Source organism: Tamandua tetradactyla, chromosome 6, assembly GCF_023851605.1.
Source record: "Tamandua tetradactyla isolate mTamTet1 chromosome 6, mTamTet1.pri, whole genome shotgun sequence".
Lineage (NCBI taxonomy): Eukaryota > Metazoa > Chordata > Mammalia > Pilosa > Myrmecophagidae > Tamandua > Tamandua tetradactyla.
This window is the reverse complement of record NC_135332.1, coordinates 113,875,146-113,895,158: the sequence shown is the minus strand read 5'-3', so window position 1 is coordinate 113,895,158 and position 20,013 is coordinate 113,875,146. Positions and strand designations below refer to the sequence as shown.

At 40.2% G+C, this 20,013-nt stretch overlaps 1 protein-coding gene across 1 annotated transcript; it reads left to right on the top strand.

Moving 5' to 3' along the window:
- Nucleotides 1-730: 730 nt before the first annotated feature.
- On the top strand, nt 731-18,825 carry PRDM14 (PR/SET domain 14). Its single transcript, XM_077163209.1, has 7 exons — nt 731-1,430; nt 1,984-2,037; nt 2,132-2,289; nt 3,557-3,836; nt 7,820-8,022; nt 15,722-15,823; nt 18,220-18,825. The coding sequence occupies exons 1-7, from the start codon at nt 731-733 to the stop codon at nt 18,442-18,444; spliced, it is 1,722 nt and encodes a 573-aa protein (XP_077019324.1). The 3' UTR covers nt 18,445-18,825.
- Nucleotides 18,826-20,013: the final 1,188 nt, after the last annotated feature.

The window sequence follows — 20,013 nt, the reverse complement described above, 5'->3', positions numbered from 1 at the left end:
TCCGAAGGTGGCGCCACGCCGGTGCTACCCAGTGCACCGTCGACCTCCGGGGTCGCAGGGTCAGTCTTTGGGCTTGCAGTTCTCCTTCGGACCTGCCCCGAGGACTCGGGGCGCCAGTTTCCAGCAGCATGGGCTGCCCGGCGACCCTTCACGCTTTCCTACCTGCTGTGGGCCCGGGAGCGCCCTGGAGCCGCCGGCGGCCTCTGAGCCTTCCGACAGTCTTGCTCGGCGCTAGCGGCCCCTGCCCCCGGGGTGGGGGTGGGAGAGTCCGGCGGCTCCGACCCACCCTATTAAAGAGTTTTGTTGCAAAGAGGAGGGAGAGGAGAACATGAAACTAGTTTTGCCGGAGCCGGGTTTGGGGGCGGTATGTGGTGAGCGGGTCTTGGAAACCAATAGTACTTGGTCAAGGTGTGGTTGGAGAGGGAAGGCAAAGGCGACCCTATCTAGGAATTTGGAGTCGGGCGGGATCCGGGCGGAGTTTCGTTTTGTTTTGTTTGTTTGTTTTTATTTCCTTTTGATCTGGTTGTGCTGGGAAATAGAATCGGGAAATTTAACGAATTCCCTTCGACCTGGCGCTGACTCGGATGGTGGGGCGGATGTTAGGAACCCGTGCTGCCTCCGGGCGGGCAGCAGCAGGCCGGGGTGCGGCGGGCAGCGCCTCACCTCGCCTCGTCCCGCGCACTCAGCCGCGCTTGCTTTACCGCAGAACCGCCGCGCTCTGTGGCCCGGGATGGCTCTGCGACCGCCAGGTGAGGCTGGACTCCAGAACGAGGTGCGCTACCCGCCGGAGAGGCTCCAGAGCATGCCCCACCACTTGGCCGCCTACTACTCGCCTTTCCCTCCCTATGGCCACTTCGGAAACGCCCTAACCACCGCTGAGGAGGATTTCCAACCTTTCCGGCAGCCCCAGACCGCCGTGCCTGGGCCCCAGACCCTGTCCCCCTTCGCCTTCCCGACCGTGCCTCCGCTGCTAAGCCCGGACCTGGCTCTACAGAGGGAGCCGCTCTATGATCTGCCCTGGGAAAGCAAGCTGTCACCGTGGTACCCAATTCCCCATCTCCCCAGGGAGGTGCCACACTTTTTGAACAGCAGCCACGAGTATGCAGGCGTCAGCGGTGAAGACTTTGGCCACCTCGATGGCCCGAGCAACAGTAGCCGATGTTGTGGGCCTGAAAGTTTAATTCCACTGCCCGCTGTGGATGCTTGCCTGTTACCCGAGGATCAGAAGAATTCCCAATTATCTTGCTCCCCCGGCAAACTGTCTGAGGCTGGCGCCAAACTCCCGAACCAAGAACGGAAGTCGCCTCATCGTTACGACTTCACTCAGGAGAACCTGCATTTAGTTCTCTATGGGGTCATCCCCAGCCTGGAACACCCTGCCCACCTGCAGCATGCGATTTCTGGCCTTCTGGTACCCACAGACAGCTCTGGTAAAGGAAATTCAAGTAACCTGGGAGATGGGCTGGATGGGGACAGGTGGAAACAGAAGGTGAAGAAGAGACACTTGGGGCAAATCTGAGGCTGTACAAGTATGTGGGAAGAGGCTGGGAGTGTACTGCTATTAGAGAATGGAGCCTGGGCATTGTAGGATCACCACTGAGATTTACTGACTTAACTGCATGGTCTCAATTGCAAAAAGTCAGCCTCATAGCAAGGTAACTCAAAGACACCCGCATGCAATTTTCACTTGGGATTCCCAGCTCAGCCATTACTATAACTTAGTCAAAATCAGTATTATGTTCTGATTCTCAGGTTCCTTAAATTTTTAAAACGGAGTAATTACATAAGCTTGCAAGGGTTGTTCTGAATCTCAAGTGAGAAATTGTATATAAAAGCTCATGTAAAAGGAGCAGGAAAAATATCAAGGATAAACATCAAACCCAGGATAATGGTTAACTCTGGGGAGTAGGGAAGATGTCTTCTAAAGGCATTTCATAATACATTTCACATGAAAAATAAATTGTTAACCCTGCCTTTTCCTAGGGTTTGATACTCTTCCTCAAACTCTGGATAAAGACTCCCTTCAACTACCAGAAGGTAGGCACAACTCTGTGCTTGGATTTCTTCTCCCCAACTAACAAAGTGCAGAGTCAGTTTCCTCATTGTCTTTTCCTGCTTCCGGTTTCCCTAGGTCTCTGTCTCCTGCAGACAGCGTTTGGTGAAGTCCCACATTTTGGTGTGTTCTGCAGGGGCCTCATTCCCAAAGGAGTCAGGTTTGGACCCTTTCAAGGTAAAGTGGTCAATGCCAGTGAAGTCAAGACCTACGGAGACAATTCTTTGATGTGGGAGGTAAATATGTCTGGTGGGGCTGCTGAAAGGGGGGAGGGAGACTAGTGGGGGGAAATTTTTGGCCTTTGCTTCTCTGTGAGGGTCCAGGCTGGGGAAACAGGACACCTGGGGCAGTAATCTGCTGTCAGGGCTGGCTGTTTTGCAATATAAAGGGAAGAAAAAGAGGATAGATCTTTGCATGAATTCTATATGTTGAGATTCCTTAAGTCTTTCCAGACTGGGAAGATTAGACATAGAATGCATATTTTTAAAATTTAGTACATCGTGTTATACTTATAGATAATTCCAAATCCTTTAAATATTATGGAGAGATGCTAAAAATAAACCGAATGGGAAAAAAGCAAATTAAAAAATTAGCAAAGGATTTTTAAAACCAAATACTCTTCAACTTATGAAGGTGGACAGGGCATGCTGGTGGGGCTGCAGTTTGCTATCTGTAAGGAAAGTAATTTGTCGGAGTATCAAAATCAAGGTTCAAAACACCTTAACCCTAAGAATGGCTAAACAAACTGTGGTATATACATACGATGGAATACTATGCAGCTTTAAGACAGGATAAACTTATGAAGCATGTAATAACATGGATGGACCTAGAGAACATTATGCTGAGTGAGTCTAGCCAAAAACTAAAGGACAAATACTGTATGGTCCCACTGATGTGAACCGACATTCGAGAATAAACTTGGAATATGTCATTGGTAACGGAGTCCAGCAGGAGGTAGAAACAGGGTAAGATAATGGGTAATTGGAGCTGAAGAGATACAGACTGTGCAACAGGACTAGATACAAAAACTCAAAAATGGACAGCACAATAATACCTAATTGTAAAGTAATCATGTTAAAACACTGAATGAAGCTGCATCTGAGCTATAGGCTTTGTTTGTTTGTTTGTTTGTTTTTGTTTGTTTGTTTGTTTTACTATTATTATTACTTTTATTTCTTTTCTCTATATTAACATTCTATATCTTTGTCTGGTGTGTCGCTAGTTCTTCTAAACTGATGCAAATGTACTAAGAAATGATGATTATGCATCTATATGATGATGTTAAGAATTACTGATTGCATATGTAGAATGGTATGATTTCTAAATGTTGGGTTAATTTCTTTTTTTTTCCGTTAATTAATAAAAAAAATTAAAAAATAAAAAAAAAAAAAACCTTAACCCTGAATTTCTGCTTTTAGAAATATAGTTTGGGAAGTAAATCAATCTTAAAGGATAAGCCCCAAAACTGTACATTCCAAATTTCATGTCTTTCATTGCATTCAGATCTTTGAAGATGGTCATTTGAGCCACTTTATAGATGGAAAAGGAAGTGCCGGCAATTGGATGTCCTATGTCAACTGTGCCCGTTTTCCCAAGGAACAGAACCTAGTTGCTGTGCAGTGTCAAGGACAGATATTTTATGAGAGCTGCAAGGAAATCTGTCGGAATCAAGAGCTCCTTGTGTGGTATGGAGACTGCTATGAGAAGTTTTTGGACATTCCTGTGAGCCTTCAGGTCACAGAACAGGGAAAGCAGCCATCCGGGCCCTCTGGGCCCTCTGAAGGTGAGTGCACACCTCTGCTCCTCCCTTTGAGGCCCTGCAAGTGGAAGGGCTGGGCTCTTTCCTCTCCTGCACTTCACACATGGAGCCCCTCCCTCCCAAAGGAGGAGACGCAGCTGAGGGTGTCTCTAACCTGGAAGGCATTACGCAGCTGGAGGGAAACACCTTCACCTTTCCAAAGCCACTGAAGCTACTTCTATGCACAAGGATGCCTCTTCTCCTACCCTTTCACCCCCTCCCCAGGAATAAAATAAAAATGAAATAGATGGGTGCAACATCTGCCTTAGGCGAACCAGTTTGATCCATCTCTGTTCAGGTGAATGTAGTCAAAAAAAGTCAAAGAACTACAGCAGTGTTTTACAAATGGTGGGTTGCAATATCTTAGTAGTTGAAAACAGCATCTTAAAGAAAAGAGAACAAGAATAAAGTAGAATAAAAAGTAATGAGGCGAATCACCCTGTAGTAAATTTTGTTTTGTGTAGTGTTGTTTCACATGGACATGGTACGTATGCTGGGTCTCAAGTATAAAATGTGTTTCTCACTGTGGGTCTCAGTCAAGTTTGAGAAACACTGAGCTAGACTCCAGCTCAAACTTTAATGTGGGTAGTAATCACTAGGGATCTTGTGACAGTTGCAGATTCTAAATGAGAGACCAGGTGGGGTCCAATATGCTACATTCCTAACGAGCTTTCAGGGGATGCCTATTTGCTGCTGGTCCCTGGGCCACATTTGAGTAGTAGAAAGGAGCTAGGAGACAGGATTTGCATTTTAAATAAGATCTCCAAGTGATTTTTATATACATGAACATTTGAGAACTACTGATCTAGTAGGTGGGACTAGTCAAATGCAAATTGCTGTCATGTGTAATAATGGAGAAGACCACCTTATTATACTATGAGTGTAATAGGTAAAAGAAAAAGGAAATTGGCATTTTTCACATACTCTGTGATTATCAGCAGATAGGCTGGACTGAGATCCTTCGGAGTAGGGAAGGACCTAAACACCTTAACATCCCTTGCTCCTGGGTCCCAAAATGTATTGAATAAAGGAAGAAGACATTACAACTAAATTGGGAAAAGTTGTTTAGGAATGAGATGAAATTAGGGATGCATAAGACATGGAGAGAGGGAAGGCAACAGAGACTCGGAAATAGTGAAACCAAAGGTGTGGAAAGGTCTAACAGTGATTAAGAGTAAATTACAAGCAGAACCTTTCGCTAGTTCATACTGGAAATAATGAGGGCCTGTAGGGACCTCCTTTTAATGAACTATTTTCCTACTACCCCAACATCGGGCTAGGATGGGAGTGGGAAAGTTGTGTTTTGTTTTGTTTTTGCTTTGTAATAAAAGTAAAAATGGATTTGAAAAAAATTCATGTTTAATAACTTGCAAAAAGTAATCATCATTAGTCTTCTGAAAAATTATTTAACAAAATGTTACCAAGCTATAAAAATGCTTCATAAGCTTTGATGGTTCGATAATATTCTTCTGGAAATTTATCTTCAGGAAATAGCCCAAAAGGAAAAGCTTTATCCACAAGGATTTTTACTGTAGCAGCATCCATATAAATAAAAATAAGCACAAAAACCCTAAATGCTTACTAGTAGAATAATTGAGTAAATTAAGATTATTAACATGGCATAATAGGCAGATATCACAGACCATCGTGTAACAGGCAACAGGGATGAGGGCTTACCCTGGAAAGTGGAATGAAATATCCAACACACACAATTATACCTTTGTTCCAATTTTGATCTAAATTATATCCAGTGCTCACAGCCTTGTGAAAATGATAGGTATTTTGGACAATGTCTGGAAGGAAACACAAACTTAATTTGTTAGAAGGGAATTATGGGTGAATTCATTTGTGTTCTGTTAATATTGTTTGGATATACTAAAAAGGAGAGAAATGAAAATTACCCTTCCCCCTAAGTCTTTCCCTTCAGAGAAATTTGGGGGAGGATTGGTGGGTCCCAGGAGACTTTCTCCTTGGGGTCTGAGTTGGGACGTTGTGCCCGGACCCTATGTGGGCGGGTTATTTGAGTATGCAAGCATGGCCCTGTGTGTTTTGGGGGATGGAGGTGTGGAATGTGAAGACAACTTTTTTTTTCTATTTTAAGACAACTCAATGGTTACTAAACCATAGCGAAGCTGTGTCTCTGGTGGGCAGATAGTATCATTATTAGAAGTATCGAGAAACTCTTTGGCTAGAAAGAGTAGTTGATTGAGATATTGGGGGGTGGGAAGGGAGGTGGGGGACAGGAGAAGGAGAAGAAAAGGGAACTGGATAAAATTAGATAAATTTCTAAAAACCTGAGCAGAAAACCTGGCCATATCAGAGGCCTAATTAGTAAGATCAGTGTTTCATTTATACCTAAATTGTTATTCTTATGCAAACTTACTAATGAACCTTTATTCTGAATTTTGGTGTGTTTTAGTGCTATGATTTGTAAAGATAAGTGGCCTTCACCTCCCACCCCAGGAAGCAGGAAGACTAGGTATTTCTGACCAATGAAAATTCTAGCTCTGACCAAAAACCGTCCCAGCAGGGAGATTCTGAGAGTATTAGCACCTCAATGAAAGTGACAGACATAGCAGGGCAATAGATGTCCCAGGGTTGGAGGTTGCCTTCCTGGTTATTTACTTAATGAATGGTTTATTTCCTTAGCCACCTGTTAAATGTGCTGGGGATGTAGTTGTCAACTGACAAAGCCCCTGATGGACAGCTTCCCTGCTGTCCTGGTGCTAAAAGATTTCTATCCACAGACCCTTGCATATACTCACTCCTGGCCCACTCCCTCCCTGGGGCCAGACAAAAAGGTCCTAGTGATGCATTCATAGTCAAAGCCACATTATCCTCTGGATTCCTGAGTGTTCTCTGCAGGGGTGCTTTTGTAGGTGGCCCCTGTCCTCCCTCCTCAAAAACATAGACACCCCTGGACCCGGGACCTTCTTTGCTAGAGTCCACTGCACCCTCCCTAACCTTTCTCCCTTTCTCCTCCTCAGTTAATAAAAGCAGATTTACCTCCACAGTCAACCTCTGACACTCGGTGATAGTATCACTCTCCTCGCTAAAAACTCATTGGTATCACTTTTCTTGGTTAATGTCAGAATTTAATTAATTAGTCACAGTAAACCTATGTGCTCAGGAATGCATCCTAACTCTACCTGAAGATTCCAGCTCTGGAATCTTCCCCAGAATTTCAGAGAAGAGAACTGTAAATGAACTTGTCCTATCCCTCACCCATTAGGACTTTATAAATGGGGTCCTCATGAAACAGCACACCTGAAGCCTGGAAGGGACGCTGTGGGTGTCTCACTGTCCTAGGAGAACCATGTTAAGCTTGTAGCTCAGGCTGATTTTAAAGGGAGAAGGAGTAGACGTGCCTAGGTATACTAAGCTTGTAACAAGTGCCAATTGGCAATGTGTCCAGGAACTCTAGGACTGAACTTCTCTTAAGTAGTGCTGGTAGAAGAGTTTCTTCAGCAGATACATTTCAGGACAAAAAAGGGAAGGAACACCTATAGAGTAAGAGATTTAAGAGACATTATACAATGTGTAGACCAATTTAGAACAAACTGACAATAAAATATGCATATATTAAGGAATAAGTGTTATTCTTTATGTATGACAATGGTATTATGGTTAATACTTTTTACGAAGTCATTATCTTTTAAAAGGTGCACACTCTTTGTGTCTTTATTGACCAAATCATATACTGTATCAAAATAATTCATTTTGATACAGTATATGATTTGGAGGGAAGTGGGTACTGATATATATATATAGATGAACCAGAATTGGCTATGAGTTGATAATTGTTAAAACGAGGGTGGTACATGGGAAGTTTATTACACTATAATTTCTACTTTGATGTATGTTTAAATTTTTCTATAATAAAAGATTTTAAAAAGTCTTGGAGGAAGTAATGATGAGGGAAGTTAGCTGGAAAAGTCACTGAGACATGTCCCCCCTGTGTTTGGCAGAGTCTGCAGAAGGTTACAGATGTGAAAGATGCGGAAAAGTCTTTACCTACAAATATTACAGAGATAAGCATCTCAAGTACACCCCCTGTGTGGACAAGGGTGATAGGAAGTTCCCTTGTTCTCTCTGCAAACGATCCTTTGAGAAGCGGGACCGGCTCAGGATCCACATCCTTCATGTCCACGAGAAACACCGGCCCCACAAGGTAAGCTTCCGAAGGCAAATGATGCATGCTGGTCATCCTTCCACTGTTTTCCTTCTCATTCTCCCCAGGCACTACTTGGCTGGGATGCACAGTGCCTGCGGAGACAAGATCTCAGCGGGTGGTGACAGTGCCATGGAAGACATGCACTGGGTGTTAGAACAGCTGTACAGGGTGGAGTGAGGTGCACGAAGGACAAGCCTTCATAGACAAGGTGGTCTTGAGCTGGGTCTTGAAGAAAGGATGGGTTATCTATACTATAGATCAGAAGCCAGGTTGTTTGGGGAAGGGGAGAGGATTGAAAAATTCCTGCCAAGAAAGAGCACAGCACTTGGTTAAGTGCTTGTCTTTCCATAATCTGTAGACACATTGATAGTTATGGGCAAGACGATGATATACATGCATGGAAAGAAATGAAAGGCCTCCATGGCATGCTGTTCTAGTTTGCTAGCTGCCAGAATGCAACATACCAGAGACAGATTGGCTTTCAATAAAGGGGGCTTTATTTAGTTTACGTATAGTTCTTCAGAGGAAAGGCAGATAACTTTCAACTGAGATTCATTCTTACATGGGAAGGCACAGGGCGATCTCTGCTGGCCTTCTCTCCAGGCCTCTGGGTTCTAACAACTTTCCCTGGAGTGATTCCTTTCTGCATCTCCAAAGGCCTGGGCTGAGCTGCGAGTGCTGAGATGAGGTATGCCAAGCTGCTTGGGCTGTGCTATGTTGAGCTTTCTCATTTAAGCACCAGCCAATTAAATCAAACATAATTCATTGCAGCAGGCACGCCTCCTAGCCGACTGCAGATGTAATTAACAACAGATGAGGACCTTGAGTAGCACATGAAATTTTGTTAGTTTGTCCAGAGTGATGTCGCGATAAATCCCAGAGTGATTTGAACAGTGACCAACAGATGTGGTTCGCATGCCATTGGCTCATGTGCACAGCAATAGAACTAGGTACCTTCACCTGGCCAAGTTGACATCTGAATCTAACTTCCACACATGCCAAGGATTTTGGAAGGAAGAAAAGCAATGATGGTATTGGGGAACCATTTTCCCACCATTCAAGATACCTGGTCTTTCACTGCCAGCCTGAGTTTAAAATGGCACAAAGTATCATTGTGCTTGATTAGAAAGAGCCCTACTGGGCTACACAACCTTGAGCAACACCTCCAAGCCTCTGTTTTCCTCATGTGAATTCATAGCACAATTACTCTTTTTCTCTCCTTCTGCTCAACAGCAAAACTACTGGAAAAATCACTTTTAATCACCATATAAACTTCCGTAAAAATTGAGTCTATTCGTAATTATTATGGATTATTTGTATAATTCTAAGAGCATTTTAACATATTAAGACAATGTAATTATTTCTTACCTATTAGACTGGCAAATAGTAAAAAACTATACCACCCAGTATTCTGATAGTGAGATGTTAGCTACTGCATGTTCATCAGTACATATTAATAATATAAATTATGGCTCATTAATAAAAAAAAATTGTAGGATGTGTGTAGAATGATCTCATTTGGAACATTTTATTATGTTTTATTTAAAATATATAAACATTTAAAACATTTTATTGTGTGTAAATAATGTTTACATATAAATGGGAAAATGGCTAATTAAAAACATATTAAATAGCTAACTGTAATTCTAGGAATGTGAGAGAGAGAAGGAGGCCAAGAGTGATTTTTGTATTTTTACTTCATAAACTTCTTTCATATTTATTTCCAATTTGCATTTTTAATATAAGAGAAAATAAAGTGTGATTGGTAAAGACATTTGAGAAAAAATAAACACATGCAGAGAAGTATCTGATATCACATGGCCCAGATTTTTTTATGTGTATGTATTTTTAATATAATTAGAATAATACTGAATATTACAATTAAAAGCTACTTTTCCAATAGCATTATATCATAAATTTTTCTGTAAACATAATGGCTGTAACAGTTTGTGCCATAATTTATTTAACCAACCCCTGGTTTTGTGTATTTTTTCCCAGCATTACTGCAGTGAACAATATTCTAAATAAATCATTATCTGTTACCCATTTCTGATTATTTCCTTGGGATAAAGGCTTGAAAGTAGAAAAAACTGAATGTATACAATTTTAATGCTCTTTTCATGTAAGCTGCCAAATACCTTTCAGAGAAGATGCCAATCTGTAGTCTTATTCTTTATCATAACTATAAATACCACTTAACAAAGTTGCAAATCTCTAGCCAAGAATTTTCCTGAGCTCAAAAGGTATACTTGTAGTTGCTCACAGAACATCTCTACCTGAATATTCCACAACCCTTCTCCTATTTTTTTTGGTGGGGGGCGGGTGGAGAGCATGGTCCAGGAATCGAACCCGGGTGTCCCTCATGAAGGCAAGCATTGTACCACTGAACCACCCATGCACACTATTCTCTTTTATTTGTCCTTTTTTCATATACTTTAGTTTGAGTACTTAGCTTTGTAACATAAACTATATTTAAATTCCCCAGAAGCCTAATCATGAATTTTAAAACATTTAACTTAAATTGAAGTAAAAGAAGCTCACATGAATGAGTCTTGCAGAACTTCAGATAAATGATTTTTAACAAGAAAAATCAGTTTTTAAAAGATCCTCATTTACTTAAAAACTCTGAAGATGCTGGGTGTATAATCAACAATTTTAAAAGTCCTGTATTACCACCTAACATTTATTACCTCCAACATTTAAAACCTTCTTTTCAAGAAATGCATCAAGCAAAATCAGTGAAAACCAAGTTCCAGAAAAATGATATCAATTGAGGAAGAACACAAAATACATCAGCAGAAATCCTTCTAGTTATTAACAATTACACAGAGTTCAAAATGTCAGTCCTTTCCAACCTTTTATAGTTCTGGCCAATGGAGACATGGCTTTGTTTTTTCAAAAAGCATTGCTTCTTATACTCCATCAGAGCTCAAAATTATACCAAACTTTGAACTTTCTTTATATTTCGACCCTGACTTCTTGGGAAGCTTTTGTTTTTTGTGGGATTTTTAATTGATTTATCTCCTCATTAAGAGATGCATTTGGTTTCTTAATTGAGTAATTTATTTCATGATAATTTACATTCTGAAAGCCTTCTTCATGGTGCTCATTTTAATTTGAACTAGTTGCCTTCTATAACTGTGAGCTGTAATATTTGAATATTTGTATCACCTTCCTAGATGCTACTGGTTCTTCTATCCTATTCTTCTGCTTTCTTGGATTCTTCTTTGTTTTACTGAAATATATCTTCAAGTAATTTTAAGGGAACGTGGTGAATGTTGTTCCAAGTTCTTGTTTGTCTGAGGACATTTTACTTGTATACTTCTTTGATAGTTTGGTTGGGTATAGAATTTTTAGATCAAAATAATTTTCCCTCAGAACTTCTATCATTTGATGACTCTCTGACTCTTGTTTCTTTGTAAAAAAAAAAAAAGTTTTCTTCTTTGTGGAAATTGTAGTTTTTATCTTTGGACTTCTGACATTTTATTCAAATATGTTAAGCTAGGTGTCTTTTACCCCACCCTGTACTCAGAGGATTCTCGATCTGAAAGCAGTTCTGAGCTCAAAGGAATTTTCTTGTTCTCTCTATCCTCTAGAGCTTTATTCTCTCCTGGAACTCCTTTTGGTCACATGCTAGGTTGACTCTACCTGTCTGTTCTTTTTAATTTTTTCAATAGGTGTTCTTAGGGTGTTCCCCAACTTTATTTTCCATATCATGTACTTAGTCTTTACAATCAGCTGTGTCCATTCAGCACTACAGTATTTCTATTAAGTAGTTTTTTACGTGTTTGTTTTTAATTTCTAAGAACAGTTTCTTTTGCTGATCACTATCCTTTTATAATAATCTGTTCTTTTTGCAGTATTAACTCAAATATCTGCCTTTTTTCTTTTTTTTTTCTTCCTTGCATGGGCAGGCACCAGGAATCGAATCCAGGTCTCTGGCATGGCAGGTGAAAATTCTGCCACTGAGCCACTGCCTTTTATTTTAATAAAAATAATACATGCTCCTGATTAAAACTTGAAGCAATAAAGAAAAATTAGAGAAGACTAGGTTAAGAATTAAGAAACATGACATGACCTATTCATATTTTTCTTTTGTAGGTACATGTTTCAGATCATCGGTCAACTTGTATTGCCATTATGGTTTTCATAGCCATCACCACCCTCTAGATTCTGTCTCTAGTGAGGTGTTGGGCATATAGTAGGCACTCAATAAACACTTGTTGAATTAATTTCACAGTGCTTGCAGTTTAATCAAAACCCTGTGAGGAAGGCATAGCAAGTATTTTGTGAGTATAGATAATCAGGAAATAAAGATTTCAAGTTTAGCTGACTCGTTGTGGTCACACAGCTTCTTGTTGACAGAGGAAGATCTAATTCAGGCCTCTATTTTATACTGTGATTGTGTTCAATATCCATATTTCACATCTGAAATAAGTGAAACCTATAGATGTCAGGTGAATTACTGAAACTCACAGCATCGATGGCAGGATCTGAACCAGAACTCACACTGTCCACAGTGTGTTTCTGTTATCTAGAGTAGACCTTAGACTGTGGGGAGGGTGCTCCTGTGCCTTACAGATATACAGAATAAATACAGTGGTTCTCATGTTTCCCACCCCCAGGTAAACAAATCATTGAAATGAACTTTTTCAGAGAATACATAATTTCAATTATATTTTTCTTTTATCTTTTTCTAAACTTTTTAAAATTGTAAAATGTAATATAAATACAAAGCAAAGAAAGAAAAAAGCAGTCGTTTTCAAAGCACTCTTCAACAAGTAGTTACAGGACAGATTCCAGATTTTCTAATGGGCTACCATACCATCTCTCAGATTTTTCCTTCTAGCTGCCCCAGAACATTGGAGACTAGAAGGAATAAATATTTTTTTTGCCATCAGTCAACTTTTTTTCTTTTTTATGCAAGAAAGCAATAAATTTCAAAGCACATCACAACAATTAGTTGTAGAACAGATTCAGAGTTTGATATGGGTTACAATTCCACAGTTTTAGGTTTTTACTTCTAGCTACTCTGATACTGGAAACTGAAAGAAATATCGATATAATAATTCAGCAATAATATTCATTTGTTAAACCCTGCCTTTTCTGTATAATTCCACCACCACCTTTGATCTTTCTGTCCCACTGTTTTGGAGTATTTGGGCTATGCCCATTCTAACTTTTTCATGTTGGAAGGAGCTGTCAATAATATGGGGTAGGGGAATAGAACTAGTTGATGTTCTAGAGAGGTTGTCCCCTCTGCATAGAGGACTTATCTGGTCCAGGGACCCATCTGGAGGTTGTAGATTTCTGGAAAGTTTTACCCTAGTGCATGGAACCTTTGTAGAATCTTATATATTGCCCTAGGTGTTCTTTAGGATTGGCTGGAATGGTTTTGGTTGAGGTTTGGCAAATTATGAACAGTAATAATGTCTAACTGAAGCTTGTGTAAGAGTGACCTCCAGCGTAGCCTCTCAACTCTATCTGAACTGTCTCAGCCACTAATAGCTTATTTGTTCCACTTCTTTTCCCCCTTTTGGTCAGGATGGCATTGTTGAACCTACAGTGCCAGGGCTGGACTCATCCCTGTGAGTCATCTCCCATGCTTCCAGGGAGACTTTTACCCCTGGATGTCATGTTCCACATGGTGGGGAGAGCAATGATTTCACTTGCAGAGTTGGGCTTAGAGAGAGTAAGGCCACATCTGAGCAACAAAAGAGGTCCTCAGAAGTAACTCTTAGACATACCTATAAGTAGGCTAAGCTTCTCCACTACATACATAAGCTTTACAAGAGTAAGCCTCAAAATCAAGGGCTTCAGGGGTATAAACCTCCCTGGCAACATGGGGTAGAAGTCCTAGAATGAGCTGGGACTCAGCATCAAGGGACTGAGAAAACCTTCTCAGCCAAAAGCAGGAAGCGAGAAATGAGACAAAATAAAGTGTCAGGCTGCATGATTGTGAAAACCTTGTCCTGATTCTCCTTTTATCTAAGGTATGGACAGATGAGTAAAGAATATGGATTAAATAATGGGGGGAAAATAAAGTGTCAGTGGCTGAGAGATTTCAGAGTGGAGAGATTATCCTGGAGGTTATTCTTACACATTATATAGATATCCTCTTTTTAGTTCATGGTTTATTAGAGTGCCTAGAAGGAAGTACCTGAAATTGTACAGCTCTTTTCCAGTAGCCCTGTTTCTTGAAGATGATTGTATAATGATATAGCTTTCACAGTGTGACTGAAAACCTTGTGTCTGATGCTCCTTTATCTATGGTGTGGTTCAGTAAAAAATATGGATAAAAAATAAATAATAGAGGGAAAAAAGGTTAAAATAAATTGAGTAGAATGAAATACTAGGGGTCAATGAAAGGGAGTGGTAAGAGGTATGGCATGTATGAGGTTTTTTTTTTTCTTTTGCTGGAGCGATGCAAATGTTCAAAAAAAAATGATCATGGTGATGAATGTACAACTATGTAATGATATTGTGAACCGTTGATTGTAACCATGTCAAGAATATATGTCTGTTCTTTGGTGTTCTAGTTTGCTAGCTACTGGAATGCGATATACCAGAAACAGAATGGCTTTTAAGAAGGGGAATTTAATAAGTTGCAAGTTTACAGTTCTAAGGCCGAGAAAATGTCCCAATTAAAGCAAGTCTATAGAAATGTCCAATCTACAGCATCCAGGGAAAGGTACCTTGATTTAAGAAGGCCTATGAAGTTCAGGGTTTCTCTCTCAAGTGGAAAGGCATGGGGCAAACACGACATCATCTGCTAGCTTTCTCTGTTGGCTTCCTGTTTCATGAAGCCAAGAGAGCCTTCTTCATTTCCAAAGGTCGCTGGCTGGTAGACTCTCTGCTTCCTCGTGGCTACATCATTCTACTCTCTCGGAATCACTTTTTCTCCGAAGTGTTTCCTCTTTTATAGGATTCCAATAAACCAATCAAGATCCACCCAAATGGGTGGGAACATGATTCCACCTGACCCAGCTTAATAACCCTCTTGATCGAGTCACATCTCCAGGGAGATGATCTAATTACAGTTTAAGACATACAGTGCTGAAGAGGGATTAGAAGAAAGGGCTGCCTTTACAAAATGGGATTAGGAGTAAAACATGGTTTTTCTAGGGTACATAAACATTTTCAAACCAGCACAGTTGGTAATTAAAAAGAAAAAAAAATTGTTCTATTGATTTTGGTGTCCCAAATGTTTGACACAGTATTAGGGGTTTCCTTGGTGGTAAAGTTTAATAGTTCCGTATTTTTTCTCCCAGCCCTCAAGGGACTTTGCCAATACTTTTTTTATTATCTGCTTAATATATTCTAGGATGTATCCAGGCATTACATTAAGCTATATAGGAGTAAAGGCCCTCATTCTTCTGCTGGGCTCCCTGTGTTTCGATTATTTAAATAATCTATCCAGACAGGTTGAGTTAGATTATGTGCTACAGAAAATTTAAGTTCTGGATAAAATAAACCTTTCTTCCTTTGGTCTCAGAGAGTAGCTGAAATTCTAAAATACAGACAATGTCCTCCTTACCCCTGTGTTCTGAATTACCTTAATCCCGACCTGATCAGCTTCATTCTTATCTCTAAATACAGGTTATACATATATAAAACAGCCTCTCAAAATTCAGAAATAATTACCGCTCTGGACTAAATGTGACTGCTTACAATATATTTTTCTTTTTCACCTTAGTGTGCTACATGTGGGAAATGTTTCTCTCAGTCTTCCAGCCTAAACAAACACATGCGAGTCCATTCCGGTGACAGACCATACCAGTGTGTGTATTGTACAAAGGTAATGGAAACCTCCTTCTAAGGGATCACTTTTGAGTCCTTCTTGGCTATTCATGGATAAGAACTTGAAGCATAATTCTGCTTTAGGAGTTCTGGGTAAATGTTAGTCTCTCCAGTCCCAATTTCTACCCCAAAATAATGTTCAAATCTGCTAAAGATGATTGGATATGCCCTCTTACTGCCAAGCTGGCATTGTAACGAAATGATCACAGGCATCGTGTAGTATTTAGGGCACATGAGACATAGCCTCTACCTTGGTTCAAATCCTGCCTCTGATGCTTAGCCAGTAGAGCAATCTTCAGAAGCCCGTTAACTTTTGTTTAGTTTCCTCACTGGTAAAATAGGGATAATAAGTAGTCTTTACCATACAGAGTTGTGGGATTACGTGAGTTAACGTAAGTAGAACAGTGTTTAGCACGTCATAAGCACTATTGAAATGCTAGCTATCATTAGTATATTGGTATTTTAATTAGTATTTAGTTGTTAGTATTTTAGTATCTGAAGATATGAAATTGAAAGAATGCTGCTTCTCTGACTCAAGAGGGGCACTGAAGAAATGGCATCTAATCTGATTACGTTATTTAGAACACTTGAGCTGTAATAAAAAGAAAAGAGAGCTATGTGATTAATGGTTCCTGGAATGGACTAGATTAACCAATACCCCTCGAAATATTGTTTCAACAAAGAGCCTAATGTCCCACTTTGATATACATCAATGCTGTCCGTTGTGGTAGCTATTAGCCATATATGGCTATTTAAATGGATGAAAATGAAGTGGAATTGTAAATTCAGTTCCTCAGTTGTAGGAATCACATTCAAGTGCTCAACAGTCAAATGTGGCCTCTAAATTGGGCAGCATGGATATAGCACATTTCCATCATTGCAGGAAGTCTTATTGTGTAGCACTGGTATATAGACCATGTTTCTATCACCAAGAGTCATTTAAGTTCTTTTATGTAAAAATATATAGGAAATAAGGGCTGTCTTGTTCATGGACTTAGAAAATTTCAAAAGAAGATTAAAGTATTGAGTCTACCAGACCTAGAAAACGATATGTACAAAGAAAAAGTTTATCAATGGAATGAAAATAATCAGTATAGAAAAACGGGGCAGAGAAGCATAACTAGACCATGTGGATCCAGTACTCACCAAAGGAAGGTGGCCATAAGCTTGTGTGACTAACAGTCTATTGTGAAGGGCAAATTTCCTCCTGTGAGATTTCTCAGAGCAAGGTCAAAATACCCATATACTGTCCCATTCCTTGAATTCTGATCCTCCTTTGGACTCACTGGTCACCCTGGGAATGGCAGATGCCCTGAAAAGTGAACTGAATACCCTGATGACACAAATTAGTTGTTTAACTGGACTCCAGTTATTTAAGTTGATTAAGGCTGATTGGGTCTGGGAATTCTAGGCAAGTAAAGCCTGTGCATCTAAAGCAATAACCAGCTGCCAACAAGCATCAATCCGGAAAGGTCCCTATTTGTAATAGCCCCCAATTGGAAACCACCCAGATGTCCTTCAATGAGAGAATTATTAACAGACTGTGGTACATTCATACAATGAATTCTACTAGGCAACAAAAGGGATTAACTATTGAAAAATGCAATAACCTGAAAGAATATACTGATAAATAATGTTAAGTTTAAAAAAAAGAGTTAATCCCAAAAGGTTATATACTGTATGGTGCCAATTACATAACATTTTTGAAATGACTAAATCATATAGAAATGGAGACCAGACTAGTGGTTGCTTAGGGTGGGGGAAGGGGAGGAGTGTGAATGAAGTGAATGTAGCTGTAAATAGCAACATGAGGGATCGTTTGATATTTCTTACAATAGCATGTGAATCTACAATTATCTCAAAAGAAAAGAGCTTAAATTAAAAAAGAAACTAATAAGGTACTGATTTACTCAAAGTCTACCAGATTGACCAGTATTTGTTTCTCCTTTTCTAATGCAGCTTGTCTAAAAGTGTGACCCTCGGACCACTGGATCAGAATTGCCTAGAATCCTTGTTTAAATGTAGGCTCCTGGGTCTCATGACAGACCTACTGGGTCAGACTGTCTGGGATAGGGCTGAGAGTATGCATTTGTAACTAAACACCCAGTGATCGTACCCACTGCAGAGCTACTGTTCTAATATTCAGAGCTACTAAAAACACAGAATGACAAGTCAATCAAGTCCTTTCTTAATAAGGCAACTGCTGTTGACCAACAATTCTCTACTGTTGGTCAATTCTCTACTGACCAACAATTCTCTTAAAAGCCAAGGTTCACCAGTTGGAGAACCAAGGGGTAACATAAGTTATCATTAACAGTGAAGCTCACCTTCATTTAATTGGTTATCCAACTCATGGAACTTAATTTTTTTTTTTTGCTTTCTGTTCTCTGCCAGAAGTTCACTGCCTCCAGCATACTCCGCACACATATTAGGCAACACTCCGGGGAGAAGCCCTTCAAGTGCAAGTACTGTGGTAAATCTTTTGCATCTCATGCTGCCCATGACAGCCATGTCCGACGCTCACACAAGGACGATGACGGGTGCTCCTGTGGCATCTGTGGGAAAGCCTTCCCAGACCAAGAAGCCTTCTGCTCCCACATGAAGTTACATGAGGACTAGTTCTTAGGGTTTGGGGGCAATGTGAAAACTAAGGTCTAAAAGTCTTGTCTATTTTTGGTTATAGGTGTGTCATATGAACAAAAGATAGTAATATTGAGATGACAAACAGAAAAATGGACCAATTTGCTGACTTTACCATATTTATTGACAGAGGTCTTTACAGCTTTCACAGAAATGTTTTCCACAGCTTTTAAAAAGAATTGAACTTCAGTGACTTTACCTAGAAACAGTGGAATTTGGTTGGTAACAGTGTGAGCTTGGAAAACTCAATATAAATTCTGAGAAAGACTATAGTATAGAAGTCCCTGCATTTCAAGAATTGGGAGTAGAGTCCTTGATTTCATGGTAAAAGAAGAGTAGGTCTCTACTACTTGCCTTGAGCCCCAGATTTTACTAGAGGTATGGGCATCTCCTGTCATAGACCTTCGAAGTTTCATTCGGGCCAGTCCTTTATTAGTATTGTAAACTGGTCAAACAGATGTGACAATTTCCCATCTTTGTTTGAATTCATTTTAAACCCTTAGTTCCCAGCTTTCCTCACTACCTGATAGATGCCAATGAATAATTTCAGTTTCGTAGCACCAAACAAAATTACTTGGAGGACATGGAAGTTGGTTCTTTACTTCATCATCTGTGATCTTTACCAACTGGGGAAAAAAACTTATTACCAAACTGAAAAATAAAGATGTTAACTTGCCCTCGTTTTCAACCTGATTTCATTCTTGATGAATAGACAAGTGGCTTTCCGCCCCCAGGTGTTTCTGGGAATTCTAGGCAAGTACAGCCTGTGCATCTAAAGCAGTAACCAGCTGCCAGCATGCATCAATCCTGAAAGGTCAATGAGTGAATTATTGGTTCATGTTAGTACATAGTATATAAAAATGGAGGCCCATTGAAAAGAAAAATGTGCTGTGTGAGGTATCACAATACTGAAGAAAGTATGTGAGAAATGAGCTCTTAGACTAGACTCATGGGTAATGAGAGCAAACATTTATTGAGTATTTATAATCTGCTGTCCCTGGGCCAAGAAATTTACATGCAATCTCTAGTTGAGTCCTCACATTAACCTGTGAGATGGTACCACTGTATAGATGAAACAAGCTGAGAGATTACGGAAGTGGTTCAGGGTCAGTCGTTTCAGAGCGGGCCAAGGCAGGACTTGAGCTGGGTCCTGACTCCAAAGCCCAGCTTCTTAGCTAATCACTATGCTCAATTTATGAATCCTGTTAAGGAAATAGCATTTTTCTGTTAACTTCCCCTTCTTCCTTACCTGAAGGCGAGCAAGAACACATTTTTGAATCTTCATGTAGAAATTTGAGTCTAGAATAAGCAGAATAAAAATGCCTTGAAGGCAACAACAGCTACTAAGGCCACGTCATATTCCTACTCCCATTTCTACTGACTGCCCAGGATTTTTCTTCACCCTTTATCCAGGGCCCAGGGTTCACAATAAGGAGCAAATTCACTGTGAACAGATGTCCCTTCCAGAGGGAGGCTTCCAGCTGTAGCAGAATCCTCTGAGAAATAGATGTAGTGCAGGTGGGAAAGCGGTGACAAATTTTCCTCTAG